At 37.1% G+C, this 17,927-nt stretch overlaps 1 protein-coding gene across 1 annotated transcript in view; it reads left to right on the top strand.

Annotated features, from left to right (window-relative positions):
• Nucleotides 1–1,857: 1,857 nt before the first annotated feature.
• LOC114523952 (peripheral-type benzodiazepine receptor-associated protein 1-like) overlaps nt 1,858–17,927 on the top strand; it is a 64,999-nt gene continuing 48,929 nt past the window's right edge. Inside the window, exon 1 of the mRNA XM_028545020.1 lies at nt 1,858–2,017. Within this exon, the coding sequence (XP_028400821.1) occupies nt 1,862–2,017 (156 nt within the window). The 5' untranslated portion in view covers nt 1,858–1,861. The remainder of the gene's footprint in view (nt 2,018–17,927) is intronic.

Here is a 17,927-nt window from a genome sequence, read left to right as displayed (position 1 = left end):
CTAAGATCTAGGCATTGTATTGTATGTTATTTTGTCACAAATTGCACTCTTTATGTTATGTTATGTTTTGTTACCATACGTTGTGTCTTTGTAAATTCCTTGGCACGACATCCTTCTTTCCTATTCTTGGTTCATGTCAAATTTCCAACGCTAGTAAAAGTGAGTACAGCTAGTATGGTCACTAATTGCATAAACTTGACAACACAAAATTATCATCGCGTGGCAACGTCCAACAGAGAAGCTTACTGCCGTCAATAAAGAGAAAAACGCAATTACAAGAGAAGAAAAGATGGACAAGAGAAAGAACAATATGATTATGATAAACGAACCGTCAACGAGGAGCTAACTATAATTGTTTTAACCTTGTATTGCAATGAATACAAGAAAAATGCTTACGTTTTGGCCTAACAGAAAACCAGGAGGTTTTCATCTAAAGGGGAGAGATATGTAATATAAGGGAAATTGTTGTTATATGCACCCAAGGGTTTCGCACGTGATGGACACATGGAAATGACAACACTTTGCACTTTGCACTATGCACAATGAACAATGAACAATGCACAATAACGCACTATAGTTTAGAGTATAAAACATCACGGGTTGCACTGGTTAAAAGAGAAGGTTAAGAGAGAAGGTTGATGACTTGGTCTGGGGCACGACAACAAAATAAATATATAAGAAAAGAGAAGGAAGTTGTATTAATATTATCAGAGCTGTCCCTCATACGGCCCCGACGATCCCGCGGATAGAATCATACAAAAAAGGGGTTGTTTTAACAGCTGTGACGATATGTTGAATTAGCTTCAACTTCTACTGTAAATCGACGGTGTTTGAAACCGTTTTCGCATGAAGACGAAAATAAAAACGCTCGAAAACGTCACCATGTCTTAGGAACCCAGTTTCAATTCATTGCTATTATCCCTACTCTGGTTTTAAATATTGAGAGTAGCAATAGTATAGCGATGAATTATGTACCTGGTCATGAACTTATTAACCATTTCTAATTTATTTTATATGCAATCAGCTTTGACATTGTTTAATTAAACAGCCTATAATTTTTATCCCTTTTCTGAAACGGTGGAAATAGGCCTAATGGAAGTTTTGCAGCCTAAGTAATGAATTACAATAACCACAAAATCTACGATGCGAACTTCTCGTTTTTATCCTGTGACTAATCTTCGACACAATAAAGCCCCACACACCGTACGGTTAATTGTAGCATATTCGATTCCCACGAGTGTAAACGTCAGATTTTAAATTCCACTATCAACGAATGAACAAAAATATGGCATAAAGTTGGTAAACACTGTTTTTCATTCGTCAGAATTGCAATTGTGTAATTAACCTATCGTATATTGTGTATAAATAGATTAAAATGGCATAGCCTGGCCAGATCTAGCAATGGTGTTGTTACTGTTCTAACAATTAAGAAACTCAACAATGTTTTGGGTATTTGATAAGTCGCACAATGCACATGCTATTGTTGTGGTGATTATACGACTGCCATGCAGGATCATGTCATCTGCTCATTTTGATACCTCAAAATCATCTCACGCTTCGTTCAATCTCGGGTAACCGGGCTCATGTAAACAGCCCCTTACAATCAGGGGCCGGTTGTGTGAAACTCTTTAAACTACATTTGCATAGTTAAATCATAGTTAAATCATGACTTTGATTGGCCAATTCTGTCCTTGACTGCAGTTAAAAGTTAACTATAGTCGTTTATACAACCCCAGTTATAGAATCCCGAGTTAGCAGACCAACGACTGAGTGTATTCGAGAAAATATTATTTGTATTGAAAATCATGTGTTTCGACTCACATGCAGTTCTGCTCAAAATTCTTGCTAGAAATCAAGCGGAATGAATAACCCCGATGTGGGCAATCTCAAGAGGGCGTTTGCACGACAGAGAGCCAAAGATCTTGCTGAACGAGCCAAGCTCTTGATGAATAAGGATAATGAAATAAACAATTTGAAGAAAGAAGTCGAGGAAACACGTCACAATGGCTTTAATGAGGTAGGCAGATTTATTCTATACCGAGCGTATTTCTATGCATAAAAAGCTATGTTTTGACAATGTAAGTTATGGAATGGTCGGAGCGAATTTCCAAAGGTAGCCTTTTGGATTTGAAACAACTTGTTACATATATATATATATATATATATATATATATATATATATATATATATAATATATTATATATATATATATATATTATATATATATATATATATATATATATATATAATATATATATATATATATATATATGCGCGATGCAATGACCTATATTTATAATAATGCCAAACAACAGCATATAGATAAAAGTTAATGGCTACGCAGCCACCATTAATACCTCATGGCGAGCTCACAGCGTGTTTTAACAACACTGTGCTTGTTGCTTTAAATATTTCTCACGGATTGACACATTCGAGATTCATCCACGCTTGATGGAAACCTGGGCGCTTATGGAAACCTAAATTTCGAGGTAATTGAATTCATATAATTTTATTGGCTACACTCATTTGCATCATTTCACCTATAAATTATATAGCTAACTGTAATCAATTCATAATATAATCTACCGTGCATGGCGATGAAGAATTTTACTCACAGCATGTCTTAACAATATTGGCACAAGATCATTACCGTGGGGGTAGGGTAGGTATTAATATTATTAAACATTCTTTTAAAAAGTTCGTTTTGTCTTCTTACAATCCCATCCCTTTGCAAAGAAAGCCACATGCAAATTTTGTGGGAACCCTACCGCCCCTATACAATGGATATGGAAATGTAACTGAGGTTTAGCGATATATTTCGCTACGTTTTTCATTTCTTTGCACTAAACGAAAGCTAACACTCAGTGCTAATAGTTCTTGTTCACTCGAAATGGTTACCTCTTTCCAATGTGTTCTCTGCGTGCTTGGTATTGTTTTATTGGTAACAGCTGATACTCACGGAGTGCATTCATTTACGAATCACAGCGACACTTACAATATTACAAGAGCTTCAAGTGAAACAAACAAGCAATGTCGTTTGATCGTCAACGAAAGAGATTTGTGGTTTCTACAGGAACTAGGTCGAAATAAAGCTGTTCATATTGTACAACTTGATCTTCAATTCACCTCTAAACAGAGCAATGCCATCATTAAGAAGTGGAGCTGGCTGTGGACAGACAATATCGGTCATAATATCTTGGCATTGCTCGCAGTAAAATTATCAATGGCTTGGGCCTCATGGACTGGGCCGCCTGGGCCTACTTGGGCTCTCGACGTTGGGAGAAGCTGTTAAAATGCCGTGCTGATAAAATGTGAGCATTACCCTCTAAGCGGGAGTTTTCTTTGCACAAGACGAATACCATGAGTGGTAGGCTCGGTATTAATTGCCCTAATTTGTCTCTAATCCCATCCGTCTGCGAGGAAAGCCATATGCAAACATTTTGTGGAAGCCCTGCCGCCTCTACACAATGGTTATGGAAATATGACCACCAAGAAAGTTGAGACGTCGAGAAGTGTCATTGACATTGTTTATTTTAGGCAGTTGTTACTACCACATTTGATGTGAGTATAAAGGCTTAAAGGCTGTAGATTTCACTATCGCATCAGTCGTACGATACCATCTGTACAGTCAGTCAATCAATCAAGTATGACGACATTATCTCGGCAACAAGTATGACGCAAGGACATTAATAATACACATATTTTGCTGACTTGAATCAGACAAAGGGAAGCATTCATTCATTCATTGTAAGAAATGCTTTTTCAACTCAAAATGGTTACATCTTTTCTGTATGTTCTCTTGGTTCTTGGTATTTCGTTTTGGGTAACAGCTGACGGTCACGAAGGGCGCACATTTACCAGTCAAAACCACACTTACAATATCACAACGACTTCCTCAAGTCAAACAAATGAGGAATGTTGTTTGATCGTGAACGAAACAGATTTGTGGTTTCTACAGGAACTAGGTCGAAATAAGATTATTCATATTGTACAACTTGATCTTCAATTCACATCTAAAAAGAACAATTCCACCATTGAGAAGTGGAGTTGGCTGTGGACAGACAATATCGGTCATAATATCTTGGCATTGCGCACAATAAAAGTCATTGGGCATAGTATTGCGCATACTGGGTTGACTTGGGCTCTCGACGTTGGCAGAAAAACAAGTGGATTGTGTGTAAGTGATAGTCCTGCCGGATGTTGGACATCTAAAAAATCACCAGAGGATTTTCTTGCTGGAGCTCTTTTGAGCCAACTGTCTACGATCCAGGAGAAAGAAATTTGTTTCAACAAAAATTCGAGACAAACCACGCAAAAGAGATGCTGCAAGAGTTTTAACAATAATCCTCATTGTTATGTGAGGTCAGATGAATCTGAATTCGTGCGCACAATTAAATCGATGTTATCGGTGATTTTCTACGGCCAATTTTTATCTCTGCCTGTGTCATTCTGTATTGCCATCATATTACTATACAAAAAGGAGAATAAGGTCAATGGTTATTACAGGTTAACGGAAAGTCCGATGTCATTACTATCCATTCTGCGTCTGTTATTTTGGGATGGTTTTGGAAGAGTGAGATCTTTTGTACGCAGGTTTTTGCTCTTGGGAGTGGTCTTCCTGTTGTCTTGGACAATTAAATTGTTCGATTACTTTGGCGTTTTTTTTCTTGTGCTTTTTGCTCTTTCGGCGCTGTCCATTCCTTTGTCCATCATATATTACGATGCTGAGCATTTTTGTGGGAAAATGGACTTCTCAGGACTATTCTATTTGTTTCCTAATTTAAGTGCAGCATTTCATTATTTTAGTTATGACATAGATATCTATTTGTCGCGCAAGTCTAAATCGAAAGTCATTGGTTTAGCCACGTTGCCTTTTAACATAAAACTGTGGAAAAAATCGTTGATTAAATTTTTTGAATCTGTCAAGTCCTCTAATACATCACGATGTTTTGTTCGGTGTAAAGTTCTGCTGTACATTAAATTTGTTTTTCTTTGTTTGGTTTACATTCCAGTTGTTTTTATATTGCAAGTTGCTTTAATGTTTGCATGCATGTATACGTTACTTGTTTCAGCTGTTCGTAGGGCCATCACCAGCAGAAGGAGGCGACGATTTATAGCCTTCTATATGTATATATGTAATGTATTTTTTCTCTTGTTTCCAGTATCCGTTTGTTTTTCCTACACTCCTCCCATTGTAATTGAGTTGCTCTCAGGCATAATTCTCATATTGTCTTCTTTTTCCCTTACATTGTTTACATATCAATTCTGTCATTTTACTCCTGGATGTTTTGGTCATCTGTTGAACAACAATATGTCGTCTTGATGAGGCTGATTTATGATTGCAACATGGATTACAACAACAACAAAACAACAACAACAACAACAACAACAACAACAACAACAACAATAATCACCTTAATAATGAACTAGACAATGTCCTCAACAACGTGAGTGGTTCATACTTGAACATTGTTGATAATGACTTCGGCAGTGGAGGAAGTGGTGTGTTGGATGAAAGTAGTAAAATTGTGTGCGTGGTATCAAAGGAACTCTATGATGATATTAGAGAACGCCTCTTACCGTACCATGTAAGTCTTTTTTACTTCGCGTTAAAAGTTTTCTTCACTTTTCTTTTCTCTATTTTATTCTCACTCTTGTTCGAGTTCTTCAAGCCAGCGATGTTTCCCCAACAGTCCAGTTACTCACAACGTTCAGCGTGAGTGCTTTTCCTTACATTATGAATATTGTTGGGGCGAAAAAAGGAGAAGATCAGAAAGATGCGTGGAAACAACAGTTGAAACAACGGGTGAAACCATTAGTGAACAAACTGACGGCTGCAAAACCTGAATTACGTCAGACTGAATTGAGTATACCCTATCATGACAATTCCACGGCTGGCGAAACGGAATCACACCAAAGGCGTGAAGTAAATAATGAAAATGACGATTTTATTATCTACGAGAGTAGCGTTTAGTATAAACTCTTCTGAAATATTAAATCATCCAACATATCTTATACTTTTACCAGGTGATCTCGCGTCGAGAGAACGGTTTAAATAGCAAAAACCCTGGCCTATGCACGCAAATCCATATATTTTTAATTAATAGAAATGTTACGTTTCACAGCGTCGCTTAAATAAACAGGGTTTTGAATTTTGCCTAAGAATTTACTCGATCTGACCAGTCGAACAGTGTTATTGCTCAGCGAACTATGAGTTGATTATTTGATCAATATTTCCAGTTCTTTTCGTATGTTCAGAACATTTAATCATGTTTAGGTAATATTTTTGAAATGTTCATGTTTATGTATTATTTGAAATTGTTTTTCAAAGCTTAACCTATATAATGAGTATATACATGCTAAGGCATTATTGGCCTTATCAAAGCGATGGTATTACTATAATCAGGGGAATTTTATAATCATCATGTAAACTTTATAGAAATTTTATAGAAACCTTATAACTATGATATCAGTAGTAATGTTGGAGCATAATCAGGAAAGATAACTTCATCAGCTATTATAAGTTGCTGTTAATAAGGTTTGTGTGTCAAATAAAATGAATAAAAACAACTAACTGCATCATGTTCCGGAAATTCGTCACACTCCAGGTTTCAATATTGAGTTCAGAGTTGACGCTTCATTATTTTTAAATGTTGCTAGTTATCTTGATATAGTCAACATTTGTTCTAATCTCAAAATAAAGCAACTGACAATATTTAGTTGAAGCTCGGGATATAAACTGAAAAATGCTTTTGTAGTAATATAGGAAATTAATAACCCACAGTGGAAAATCTGAGATTCCCCACATTGATACATGCAGTCTATGTTTTGAAACCTATGGCTCGGAAAATAGATTTTGACCTTTCAAATCATGTTTTCCTATAAGTAAAAGAATACCTTGCAGGATTGCGAGATCCATCCACGCGTGATTGATGGAAACCTAAATTTCCACGCGCGGATTGAGGTAACTAAATTCCTCATGCATTAGTAGACTACGTGTTTCACTGCGTATATTGCATGCTGTCACATAAAATGTTTTGCGATGCAGCAAATGACCTGTTGAACATGCAAAATACCGAGCAAACAAATACTTAAAATTAAAGAATACTTTCAGAATATAGGGAATTACCCACGCTGATAAAAAGTGGGGATTTCCCTCCCAGCAGGGGTTTTCTTTGCGCAAGACCATTACTATGGGGGAGGGTTGGCATTAATGTTGTGTATTATGTATTCTTTTCAAAAATTCATTGTCTTTCTTCTTTTCCTATCCCACCCCACTGCGAGGAAACCGATGTGCAAATATTTTGTGGAAACCCTGCCGCTTCTACACATATGGTTATGAAAATGTACTGAAATATAGCGTTATATTTCGGTACGATCTTTTGCATTAAACGAAAGCTAACACTCAGTGCAAGTGCTTGTTAACTCAAAATGGTTACACTTTCCAATACGTTCTCTCGGTGCTTGCTATTGTTTTATTGGTAACCAGTCAAAGTGTCGTTGGCGACACTTGCAATATTATTACAACTGCTTCAAGTCGAACAGACAGGAAATGTCGTTTGATCGTCAACGAAAAAGATTTGTCGTTTCTACAGGAACTAGGTCGAAATAAGGCTGTTCATATTGTAGAACTTGATCTTCAATTCACCTCTAACAAGAAAAATCCCACAATTAAAAATGGAAATGGATATGGACAGACAATATTGGTCATAATATCTTCGCATTGCTTGCAATAAAATCATCAAAATCACCTCTGGCTGACCTAGGTGTGCTTACTTGGGCTCTCGACGTTGGCAGAAAAACAAGTCGATTGCGTGTAAGTGATAATCCCGTCGGATGTACGACATCTAAAAAATCACCAGAGGATTTTATTGCTGGGGCTCTTTTGAGGCAACTGTCTATGATCCACGAGAAAGAAATATGTTTTAACAAAGTTTCGGGCCAATCCACGCAAAAGAGATGCTGCAAGAGTTATAACAATAATCCTCCAAAATATCATTGTTATGTAAGGTCAGCTGAATCTGAATTCGTGCGCACAATTAAGACGATCCTATCTGTGCTTCTATATGGGCTCTTTGTTTTTATTCCTGTGATATCATTAATTGCCATGATATTAATAAGCAAAAAGGAGGAAAAAAAGGTCAATGGTTTTTACAGGTTAACGGAAAGTCCGATGTCATTACTGTCTATTCTGCGTCTGTTGTTTTGGGATGGTTTTGGAAGGGTCAGATCTTTTGTACGCAGGAGTTTGCTCTTGGGAGTGGTCTTCCTTTTATCTTTGACACTGAAATTGTTCGATTACTCTGGCGTTTATTTTGTGCTTTTTGCGCTCTCGGCACTGTCGAATCCTCTTACCAGCTTGTACAATTGTGAAGAGATTTTCGTGGAAATTGACTTTTTATCTCTATTGTATTCATCCTCTATTGTAAAAGCATTTCATTATTTCGCTTATGACATAGATGTCTATTTGTTGTCCAAGGCCAGATCGAAAGTGATTGGTTTAGTAACGTTGCCCTTCAACATAAAACGCTGGAAAAAATCATTGATTAACTTATCTGAATCTTTTAAGTCCTCTAATACATCACGATGTTTTGCACGGTATAAAGTTCTTTTGTACATTAAAGTTGTTTTTCTTTTTTTGGTTTACATTCCAGTTGTTTTTATCTTGCAAATTGCTTTAATGTTTGTATGCCTGTATCATTGTGTTAACTTACTTTTACCCAGCGCTCCTGCCAAAACAAGGAGGCAAAGTTACTATATGAAGTGTATTGCCAATCTTTGTTTTCTCTCATTTCCAATATTCCTTTGTTTTTGCTTGATGCCTCCTGTTTTATTTATCTTGCTTTGGGGAATAATTCTCAATATTGTCTGCTTTTTTCCTTACATTGTTTACATATCAATTCTGACATTTTACTCCTGGATGTTTTGGTCATCTGTTGAACAACAATATGTCGTCTTGATGAGGCTGATTTATGATTGCAACATGCATTACAAAAATAACAGCGACACCAACAATGACAACAACAATGACACCAACAATGACAACAACAATGAGAACAATGTCCTCAACAACGTGAGTGGTCTATCGTTAAACATTCACAGTGACTCCGGTGGTGGAGAAATTGAAATGTTGAACGAAAATAGTAAAATTGTATCCGTGGTATCCAAGAAACTCTATGATGATATTAGAGAACGCCTCTTACCATACCATGTGATTCTTTTTTACTTTGCTTTAAAAGTCTTTTTCACTTTTCTTTTCTCTTATCTTATTCTCACTCTCGTTCGAGTTCTTCAAGCCAGTGATGTTTCCCCAACAGTCCAGTTACTAACAACGGTCAGCGTGAGTGCTTTTCCTTACATTATGAATATTGTTGCGGCGAAAAAAGGAGAAGATCAGAAAGATGCGTGGAAACAACAGTTGAGACAACGAGTGAAACCATTAGTGCGCAAACTGACGGCTGCAAAACCTGAATTACGTCAGACTGAATTGAGTATACCCTATCATGTTGACGATTCAAATTACCGAGTAACTAGCGTTTAGTGTAACGTTTTAAAAACGGGTCATCTTTGATTTAACACAAATCTAACAATTAATCTGGCGCGGACCAAAGGAATGAAATTTTAAGCCAAAAATTTGCAACATTTTCTTAACTTTTCCAACACAGGGTGTATAAAAAAGTACCCCCTATTAAAATCAAGCTTTTGTTCGAATTTGAATGTCTTATTATTATGCCTAACTCACGGGAGCTTAAAATGTAAAGAGAGATGCTCAATTTGAATGCCTCAACCTATGCCTACCTTGCCTATTTATCATTGCAAATGATACAGGGTGTATAAAAAACTGCAACTCTTAATATTTATATATGCTCACTTCTATGCAATAACAGACGATCGTAGGCCTCTGGGAATTATTAAAAGTTTCGTTTTTTTTGCATCCTGAAGGCATTCAAATTCGAACCGAAGCTTCATTCCAATAGGGGGTACTTTTTTATACACCCTGTATAATATTAGCAGGAAACGATAAGTTTTGGGCTGTGGCATTGTAGTCTAGTGAAACGATAAGATTAATAATGGTAATAATATTAATAATGATAATGAGGGGAATATAAGGCGTAGAAACATAGAAACTTCATAAAACTATTGAAACTATGATGTACGAGGTGTAAACAGTGCATGCAAACACTTGTCTATAATTTTTCATAATTAGTTACTCAAATAGTATTGTAATGGCAGTGCAATTAATTATACTTTCGGGATTTGAAAATATTTTTTATTCCTTGTTATTTAAATAGCCAAAGGACGCTGCATGTACATGTTTAAAGTCAGATTAGAATCTCTATTCTTACATAATTCAATGATAAACCGCAGTTGCTAACCCACACTCACGGTCACAGATCCAATGTAGGGTAAAAAATTTTACCATGAAATCCACGACGAGCTCACAGCACGGAGTCACACATATTTTGTTGCCCGTCAAACTGTTACACGGAATCTACATTTTTGTGGTTTTACTCACTTTACGTCAAATATATTATGAAATACAGAATCAAAAGTGGCGATCTTAATTAGCTACGCCACACACTCCCCTTCTAAAAAGAGTGTTCTCTAACATTAAACTAAAAATGTCACCAAATCCAAATAGATTTAGTTCTAAGTAGATAACCCCCCCCATATAGGGATCAAAGGGTGCCGACACAATAGGTTCACGTGAACAAAAATCACGATTCACGTGGACAAAGACCATGCGTTTGCACGTGGGCATGGGTCATGGACCATGTGAACAAAGAGGTTAGATTCACGTGGACAGTGACCCTGAGGGATGAGGTTTTCCATCACGTGAACAGGGATCATCGAACATGTGAACAGTAGGAGGTAAATGAGAGCGCAGATACATATTTGATTAGGTATCATTTTAATATCGTATAAATCTTAGTAAGTATGTTATATGGAGTATTTTAATTTACAGATACAAAAGACATGGTCTAAAAAATAGTCCAAGCATTTCATTAAGTTTGTTCCTTTTTGCCTTCTGTATGAGGTTAGAAGTCTTAAGTAAGGTGTCTTGAATATAAGTTCAAACTCTCTTTCAATTTTTTCGCAGGGTTTTCCGTATTTCAGCAGATCGAATGCTTCTTCTATTATTTTCCATACCACCTCTCCCTTCGTCTTTGCTTCGTTTACCGAAATCCACCAACTAAGCGATCTTGTTTTTACGTTTCTTTGAGGGTGATCCTTCTCAATTTGCTTCTCAATGAATTTAATAATAATTTTGGCCATAATTTCTTCCCTGGCTAGCGTTTTAACCGTTGCTAAATTAGCGTTGTACATTTTCTTAAAAGCATAAGCCATGATGTTTAAATGAATGAGTCTAGTGGTTACAGTTTGACGGTTGAGTTTATAATGATTAAAATGTAAATATGAAAGGGATTTGGCGCGGTTCAGCATATGAAATGAGATCCGGTTTACAATATTAAGTGGCCACGTTGGGATGTAAATGAGGGGCGTGCCAAAATTATATGCATGACACACGTTGTGGATGTAAATGAGGGGCGTGCAAAATTATATGCATGGAGGGAGCACGTTGTGGATGTAAATGAGGGGCGTACGAAATTAGACACACGTGTGGATGCTAATGAGGATTGTGAGATCACATGAACAATGGGTGCTAACAATGTGATTGACAAGTTTTGAATGTACCGCCCCCATATTCCTTGGTTATAAAAATCGATGTTTCGTTTCCTCAAACCATTCGAGTTTCCAACTTTTTTCAACCGTTGAGATTACTTTGACTTTGGCAAATACAATATTTTTTGTTGTTGTTGAAAGAGGAGAGGACTAAATTGCAGGTATGTTTAATATATTATTTTTTATTCTACTTTGTAAGAAAGGTATTAATTTTTAATCATGGTGTTTTTCAATGCTTAGCTATGGATTTATCTACTACCATCAAACAAGCAACCATGCTGAACCAACTCGTGGAGCTGGAAGAGCAATTTCCATTAGACGAGTTTGAACGCAATATAATGTTTGAGCAAAGAATTAAAATCATTTCCCGCCTTATCGAATGGGGTCAAGAGAATGAATCCCTTGGTATAGAGGGAAGCCTAAGCGACTCGTGGACTCCTGAAGCGAGGCAGAGACTGATCAACGATTGGAGCGATGACAATATTCAAGAGGGTTATGGAAAACGAAAATTGGATGAACTATACGGAGAAGATGAGGAAGACGAGGAAGTAAGGGATGATTTACCTTTTTTTACCGTAAAACAATTGAAACAAGTCAAGGTTAAAAAGTTTGCCACGACAGGCCTAGATTATGACATTCAATTCACCAATACTGTTTCCAATTTGGAGCTATGGCAATATCATAATCGCCTCCATGAAATATTTGAAAGTTTACTGGAGACAGTGACAAATGGTGTGCCGATGCACGATCAGGTCCGTTTCGTTTTGCGTTCGTCTCAATTGGAATATCCAATATCTTTACCTTTCATGCCCCGAGAAAGACTAACATCCGAACGAGTTTTAACCGAAATCGAACGTGTGATTCAGTCTAACCATGAGTTTCGACTTAATGATTCGGTTAATGTTAATATTGTGCATGTTGAGATGCCTAATGGGGGGACAGGAAACAAACGTAAAGAAATCAATTTAGATAAGTACCTATCAAATAAACGCTCAATTGTCCGCATTAAAAACAGCGATAAGATTTGTTTGGCCAGAGCGCTTGTGGTTTCTATAGCAAAACTTGAAAATGATCAACAATACGATAATATAAGAAGATCGGATAAAAGCACATTACAAACACGATTGGCACACGAGCTGCATGAGAAATCTGGTGTTCCTGTAGGGGAGTGTGGTTTAAATGAAGTTAAGCAATTCCAAACTCATTTAAATGAGTATCAGATTAATGTTGTTTCGAAGGAACACCAAAATTGTATTATTTTTTCCGGGCCGGATAAGGAAAAAAGAATTTACTTGTATTTGCATGATAATCATTACGATGTCATAACCAGCATGCCTGCGTTTTTTGCCAGAAAAAGGTTTTGTCATACATGTAAGAAAGGATACGATAAGTTACAAGATCATTTATGCGGGGATACTTGTAAATTGTGCTATTCTCAAAATTGTCCGATTGTTTCATGGGATCGGTGTAACGATTGTAATCGTTATTTCAAAAGTCTGGAATGTCTTCATAAACATAAACAAAGTATAGGGAATGCAAAAACCATTTGCGATTCATTGGTTAAGTGTTGTAGCTGTCAGGCTGTAATTAAACGAAGCAAAATAAGACCCGAACTGCATAACTGCGGACTTGTTCGTTGTGTCGTGTGCCAAAATACGTGGACGGTGAGAACCATTTGTGCTACATGCAACCCGACAGGGCAAAAACCTCCCGAACGGTGGATTCTGAGTCTGGCGAACATTTAGACAATGAGGCCCACGAAGATAACGAACCCAGCGAAGATAACCAACCCAGCGAAAATGATAGCTTACAATCAACTGCTATTTTTCGATTTTGAGTGTACCCAAGAAAGTGGCACGCATGTTCCAAATCTTTGCGTAGTACATGATGAATTAGGTAATGAAGACATCTTTCGGGGAGAACGTACAAAAGAAGATTTTTGCGAATGGTTATTTCGGAAGGAGAACGCTGGCAGTATTGTGATAGCTCATAACTTTCAAGGCTATGACGGCTATTTTGTATTGAAATACTTACATAAACAAGGGATTGTTCCTAGTGTTATTTTACGTGGAGCCAAACTTCTTACAATTAACGTGCCAATGTTTAATATTAAGTTTATTGACTCCTTATGTTTTATTCCGATGAAACTTGCTAACTTTCCAAAAACGTTCGGAATGACTGAACTTGCAAAGGGTTATTTTCCTCATCTTTTCAACACTGCCGAGAATCAAACGTATGTTGGGCCTATACCACCAAGTGCATTTTATTATCCTGATGGCATGACTCCGAGTGAGAAAGAAAAGTTTTTAAGTTGGCACGGTAATCTACAAGAAAACAATTATGTTTTTAACTTCCAAGACGAAATTTTAAAAATATTGTCGTTCAGACGTTGACATTTTGCGACGTTGTTGCATGGATTTTCGAGAGATGTTTCGTGATGTAACCGGTATCGATCCTTTCGAAAAGTGTTTGACTATTGCTTCTGCCTGTAATTTGGTTTTTAGAAGAAAATTTCTTCGCGAGGACACGATTGCTATTATACCCCCAAACGGTTACAGACCACGAGACAAGCATTCCATTCTTGCGCTTAAGTGGCTATCGTACACGGCTGAACAAGAAAATATAGTTATACAACATGCTCGAAATGCAGGAGAGAAACGAATTGGAACATATAGACTAGATGGTTTTGATGAAGATTCCAACACTGCTTATGAAGTGCAAGGTTGTTTCTGGCACGGCTGCACAAAATGCTATTCACGCGAAACGGTAAACTCCGTTAACGGTAGAACAATGCACGAATTGCATCAAGCCACTTTAGAGAAAATAACCTATCTAAAATCGCAAGGATTGAATGTTGTTGAAGTTTGGGAGTGCGAAATTAATCGACAGCTTGAAAGCAACCCCGAGATGAAAGCGTACTTTAATAATTATGATGTTGTTGACCCACTTGAACCCCGAGAGGCTTTTTACGGGGGACGTACCCACGCTGCCAAATTATTTCACGAATGTCAAGGCGCAGAAAAAATAAACTATATAGACTTCACTAGTCTCTATCCATTTTGCAATAAAAATACTCCTGCAGTCGTAGGACATCCCAAAATTATAAAAAACTTTCAAGACGTCTCTTCATACTTTGGGTTAATTAAATGCAGTGTCCTTCCACCGCGTGGGTTGTTTCATCCCGTTCTGCCTTATCGTACTCAGGGGAAGCTCATGTTTCCTCTATGCAAAGCTTGTGCAGATACCTGTAATCAGGGCAATTGCAATCACAGCGATGCAGAAAGATCAATTCAAGGAACGTGGTTTAGCGTTGAGCTGCAGAAAGAAATCGAAAAGGGTTATCGTGTTTTACGAGTACACGAAGTTTGGCACTTTGAAAATCAGTCAAGTGAATTATTTAAAGATTATGTGGACACTTTCCTCAAGATTAAACAGGAGTCCAGTGGATACCCTTCGGAATGTCAAACAGAAGAGGAGAAGCAACGATATATTCAACAGTATTTTGAACATGAGGGAATTCATTTGGACCCGAGCAAGATTGAACGCAATCCCGGTTTACGTGCATTGGCTAAACTTATGTTAAATTCGTTCTGGGGTATGTTTTTTTCTTAATCTATGATCCCTCTGTCACATGTTTGTTCTTATTTTGCAATTTATTTGTTTTATAGGTAAATTTGCGCAACGACCAAACATGACGAAAGTGGAGCTTATATCCGACCCAAAGGTTTATTTCGATTACTTATCATCAGATGGCATTAACGTTTTGGATGTAAATTTAGTAAGCGATAACGTCGTGGAGTTACACTATGAGCTTGATGAGAACTTTGTTGAGCCCAGTGCAAAGACAAATGTTGTAATTGCTGCGTTTACCACCGCCTATGCACGACTGAAACTCTACGGCGTGTTGGATATGTTACAAGAACGTGTGTTATACTATGATACAGATTCTGTTATTTATTTATCAAAACCCGGTGAAACGGAACCACCCACAGGGAATTACCTCGGTGATTTGACAAACGAAATTGAACACGGTGATCACATAACGACCTTTATCTCAGGGGGGCCAAAGAACTATTGCTACAAAACGTTCAACGGAAAGATTGAGACGAAAGTGCGTGGTATTACCTTGAATTGTACCGCATTGAAAAAGGTTAATTTTAATGTTATTCGTTCCCTGGTTTACCTTGGAGCAGAGTGTAATATCAAAGGACGTGTCTCTGTAGATATTCCTTTCAAAATTATTAGAGATAAACACTCTAAGGACATCGTTACAAAGAGACAAAAGAAAGATTATCAAATTGTGTATAATAAACGAGTACTTATCAATGGATATAACACAGTACCTTATGGCTTTTAATATAGTTATTTTCTTGTATGTAAATAAAATATGACTTTAAGCAATCGTGGTTTTTGCTCAATTCTTTTCAGATTTAATGGCTCCTAAAACGGAGCCGGGTTTTTTTTTTGTTGTTGTTTTTCTTTTTTCCATCACTGCAATCCCTCAAAAGAGGTGTTGAAGCTCATGATGGCCTCTTCAACCATCTTCTCTTCCTCTACTGTTTTTCCAGCGGAATATGCTGCCTCAAACTTGAGGACAGCGTTCACGTCTTCGCTCAGCATAAAGGAGTAAAACTCCTTCAGCTTCTCGAGCTCCAACCTCTTTGTTTTCTCCTCTCCCTCTCCCGTCTGGCCGCACGTTGCCTTGGGTTTTCCATCGTGGATGAGAGTGGTTTTCTCTCCTTCCAAGCAAGCGTTTATATAGTGTAGTGTAGCGTGATGGCAGATGCTGGTAACTTAATTAATGATCATTATTAATTTCCTAAGGCGTATTGTTAAGTGTTTGTTTACCGGATGTTTAGCACCGCCCAGCACTCAAATTGCCGATGTTTATACATATATTACTCGGCTTTGAACTGCGGCTTATCACTAAGTGTGCATGTGTTGCAGCGAAAAGAGATCACGCAAATGGGTCAAAATAATAGTAGACAACAAACTCCAAAGATTAATAAGAATCATAACAGGCAAAAAATGTTTAGGTTGGGTATAAGCTTTGGTCGCAATGATCTCAATTTAGAGGGCCATTTACAAATGGGATATAATAGTAGAACTGTTAAAAATTACAAAGTACCCGAAAATGTTCAAATAACGTCAAATGAAAATGAGGCGATCACCATTGCACAGAATGATGGAGATAACAGTTTGGAAAACATTGAGGAATAAAAGCAAGCTCAAGACACGAACTTTTTTTATTTCATGCATGTTGGTATAGCGTGAACATGGATGCATATCTATCAAGTGTATATTATAATATCAAACGATCCGGTGGGTTTGGTGGTGTAAATAGATTATACAATGACGTAAAAAAAGAGGGGAAATTTAAGATATCCAAAAAGAAAATAAAGCAATGGTTATTAAAACAGGATACGTACACTTTACATAAGCCTGCACGTCGCAATTTTAAGAGAAGACGATATTGGGTAGCCGGATCGGACGATCTCTGGCAGCTTGATCTTGCTGACCTCCAAAGCATAGAAAAGTTCAACGACGGATACAAATATCTGCTTGTTTGTATTGATGTCTTTTCCAAGTATGCATGGGTAGTCCCTTTGAAAAATAAAAGAGGCCTTTCTTTGGTTGAAGCTTTTAAAACTATTCTCGCATCTGGACGAAAACCCCAAAAAATTATGTCCGATCAAGGAAAAGAGGTTTTTAATAAACACTTCCAGGCATTAATGAAAGAGCAGGATATTAATTTCTACAACACGTATAATGAGACCAAAGCCGCTGTCGTAGAACGTTTAATACGAACTTTAAAGACAAAAATGTGGCGATACTTTACAGCTAGAAAAAGCATGAGATATATTGATGTTTTGCAAGATTTAGTATATTCTTACAATCACAGTGTACATCGTAGTATTAAAACTATGCCTGCAAATGTTACTTCTGAGAATGAAAAGGAAATTTGGCATACCTTGTATGATCATAGCGCACCAAAAAATGTAACGTATAAATTTCAAATTGGTGAGCACGTTAGAATAAGTAAAATGAAGCGAAAGTTTGAGAAAGGTTATTTGCCAAATTTTTCAAAGGAAATATTTACCATAAGTAAACAAGTGCCTCGCAACCCACCGGTGTATAAACTAAAAGATTATGATGGAGAGGAGATCAAAGGAACGTTTTACGATAAGGAATTACAAAAGGTTATCAAAGATGATGATGTATATGAAGTTGAGAAAATCCTC

Source organism: Dendronephthya gigantea, unplaced genomic scaffold, assembly GCF_004324835.1.
Source record: "Dendronephthya gigantea isolate DGI-Jeju-01 unplaced genomic scaffold, DenGig_1.0 000029F, whole genome shotgun sequence".
Lineage (NCBI taxonomy): Eukaryota > Metazoa > Cnidaria > Anthozoa > Malacalcyonacea > Nephtheidae > Dendronephthya > Dendronephthya gigantea.
Note: the sequence above shows the minus strand (reverse complement) of the source record. Positions and strands in the feature narration are given on the sequence as shown.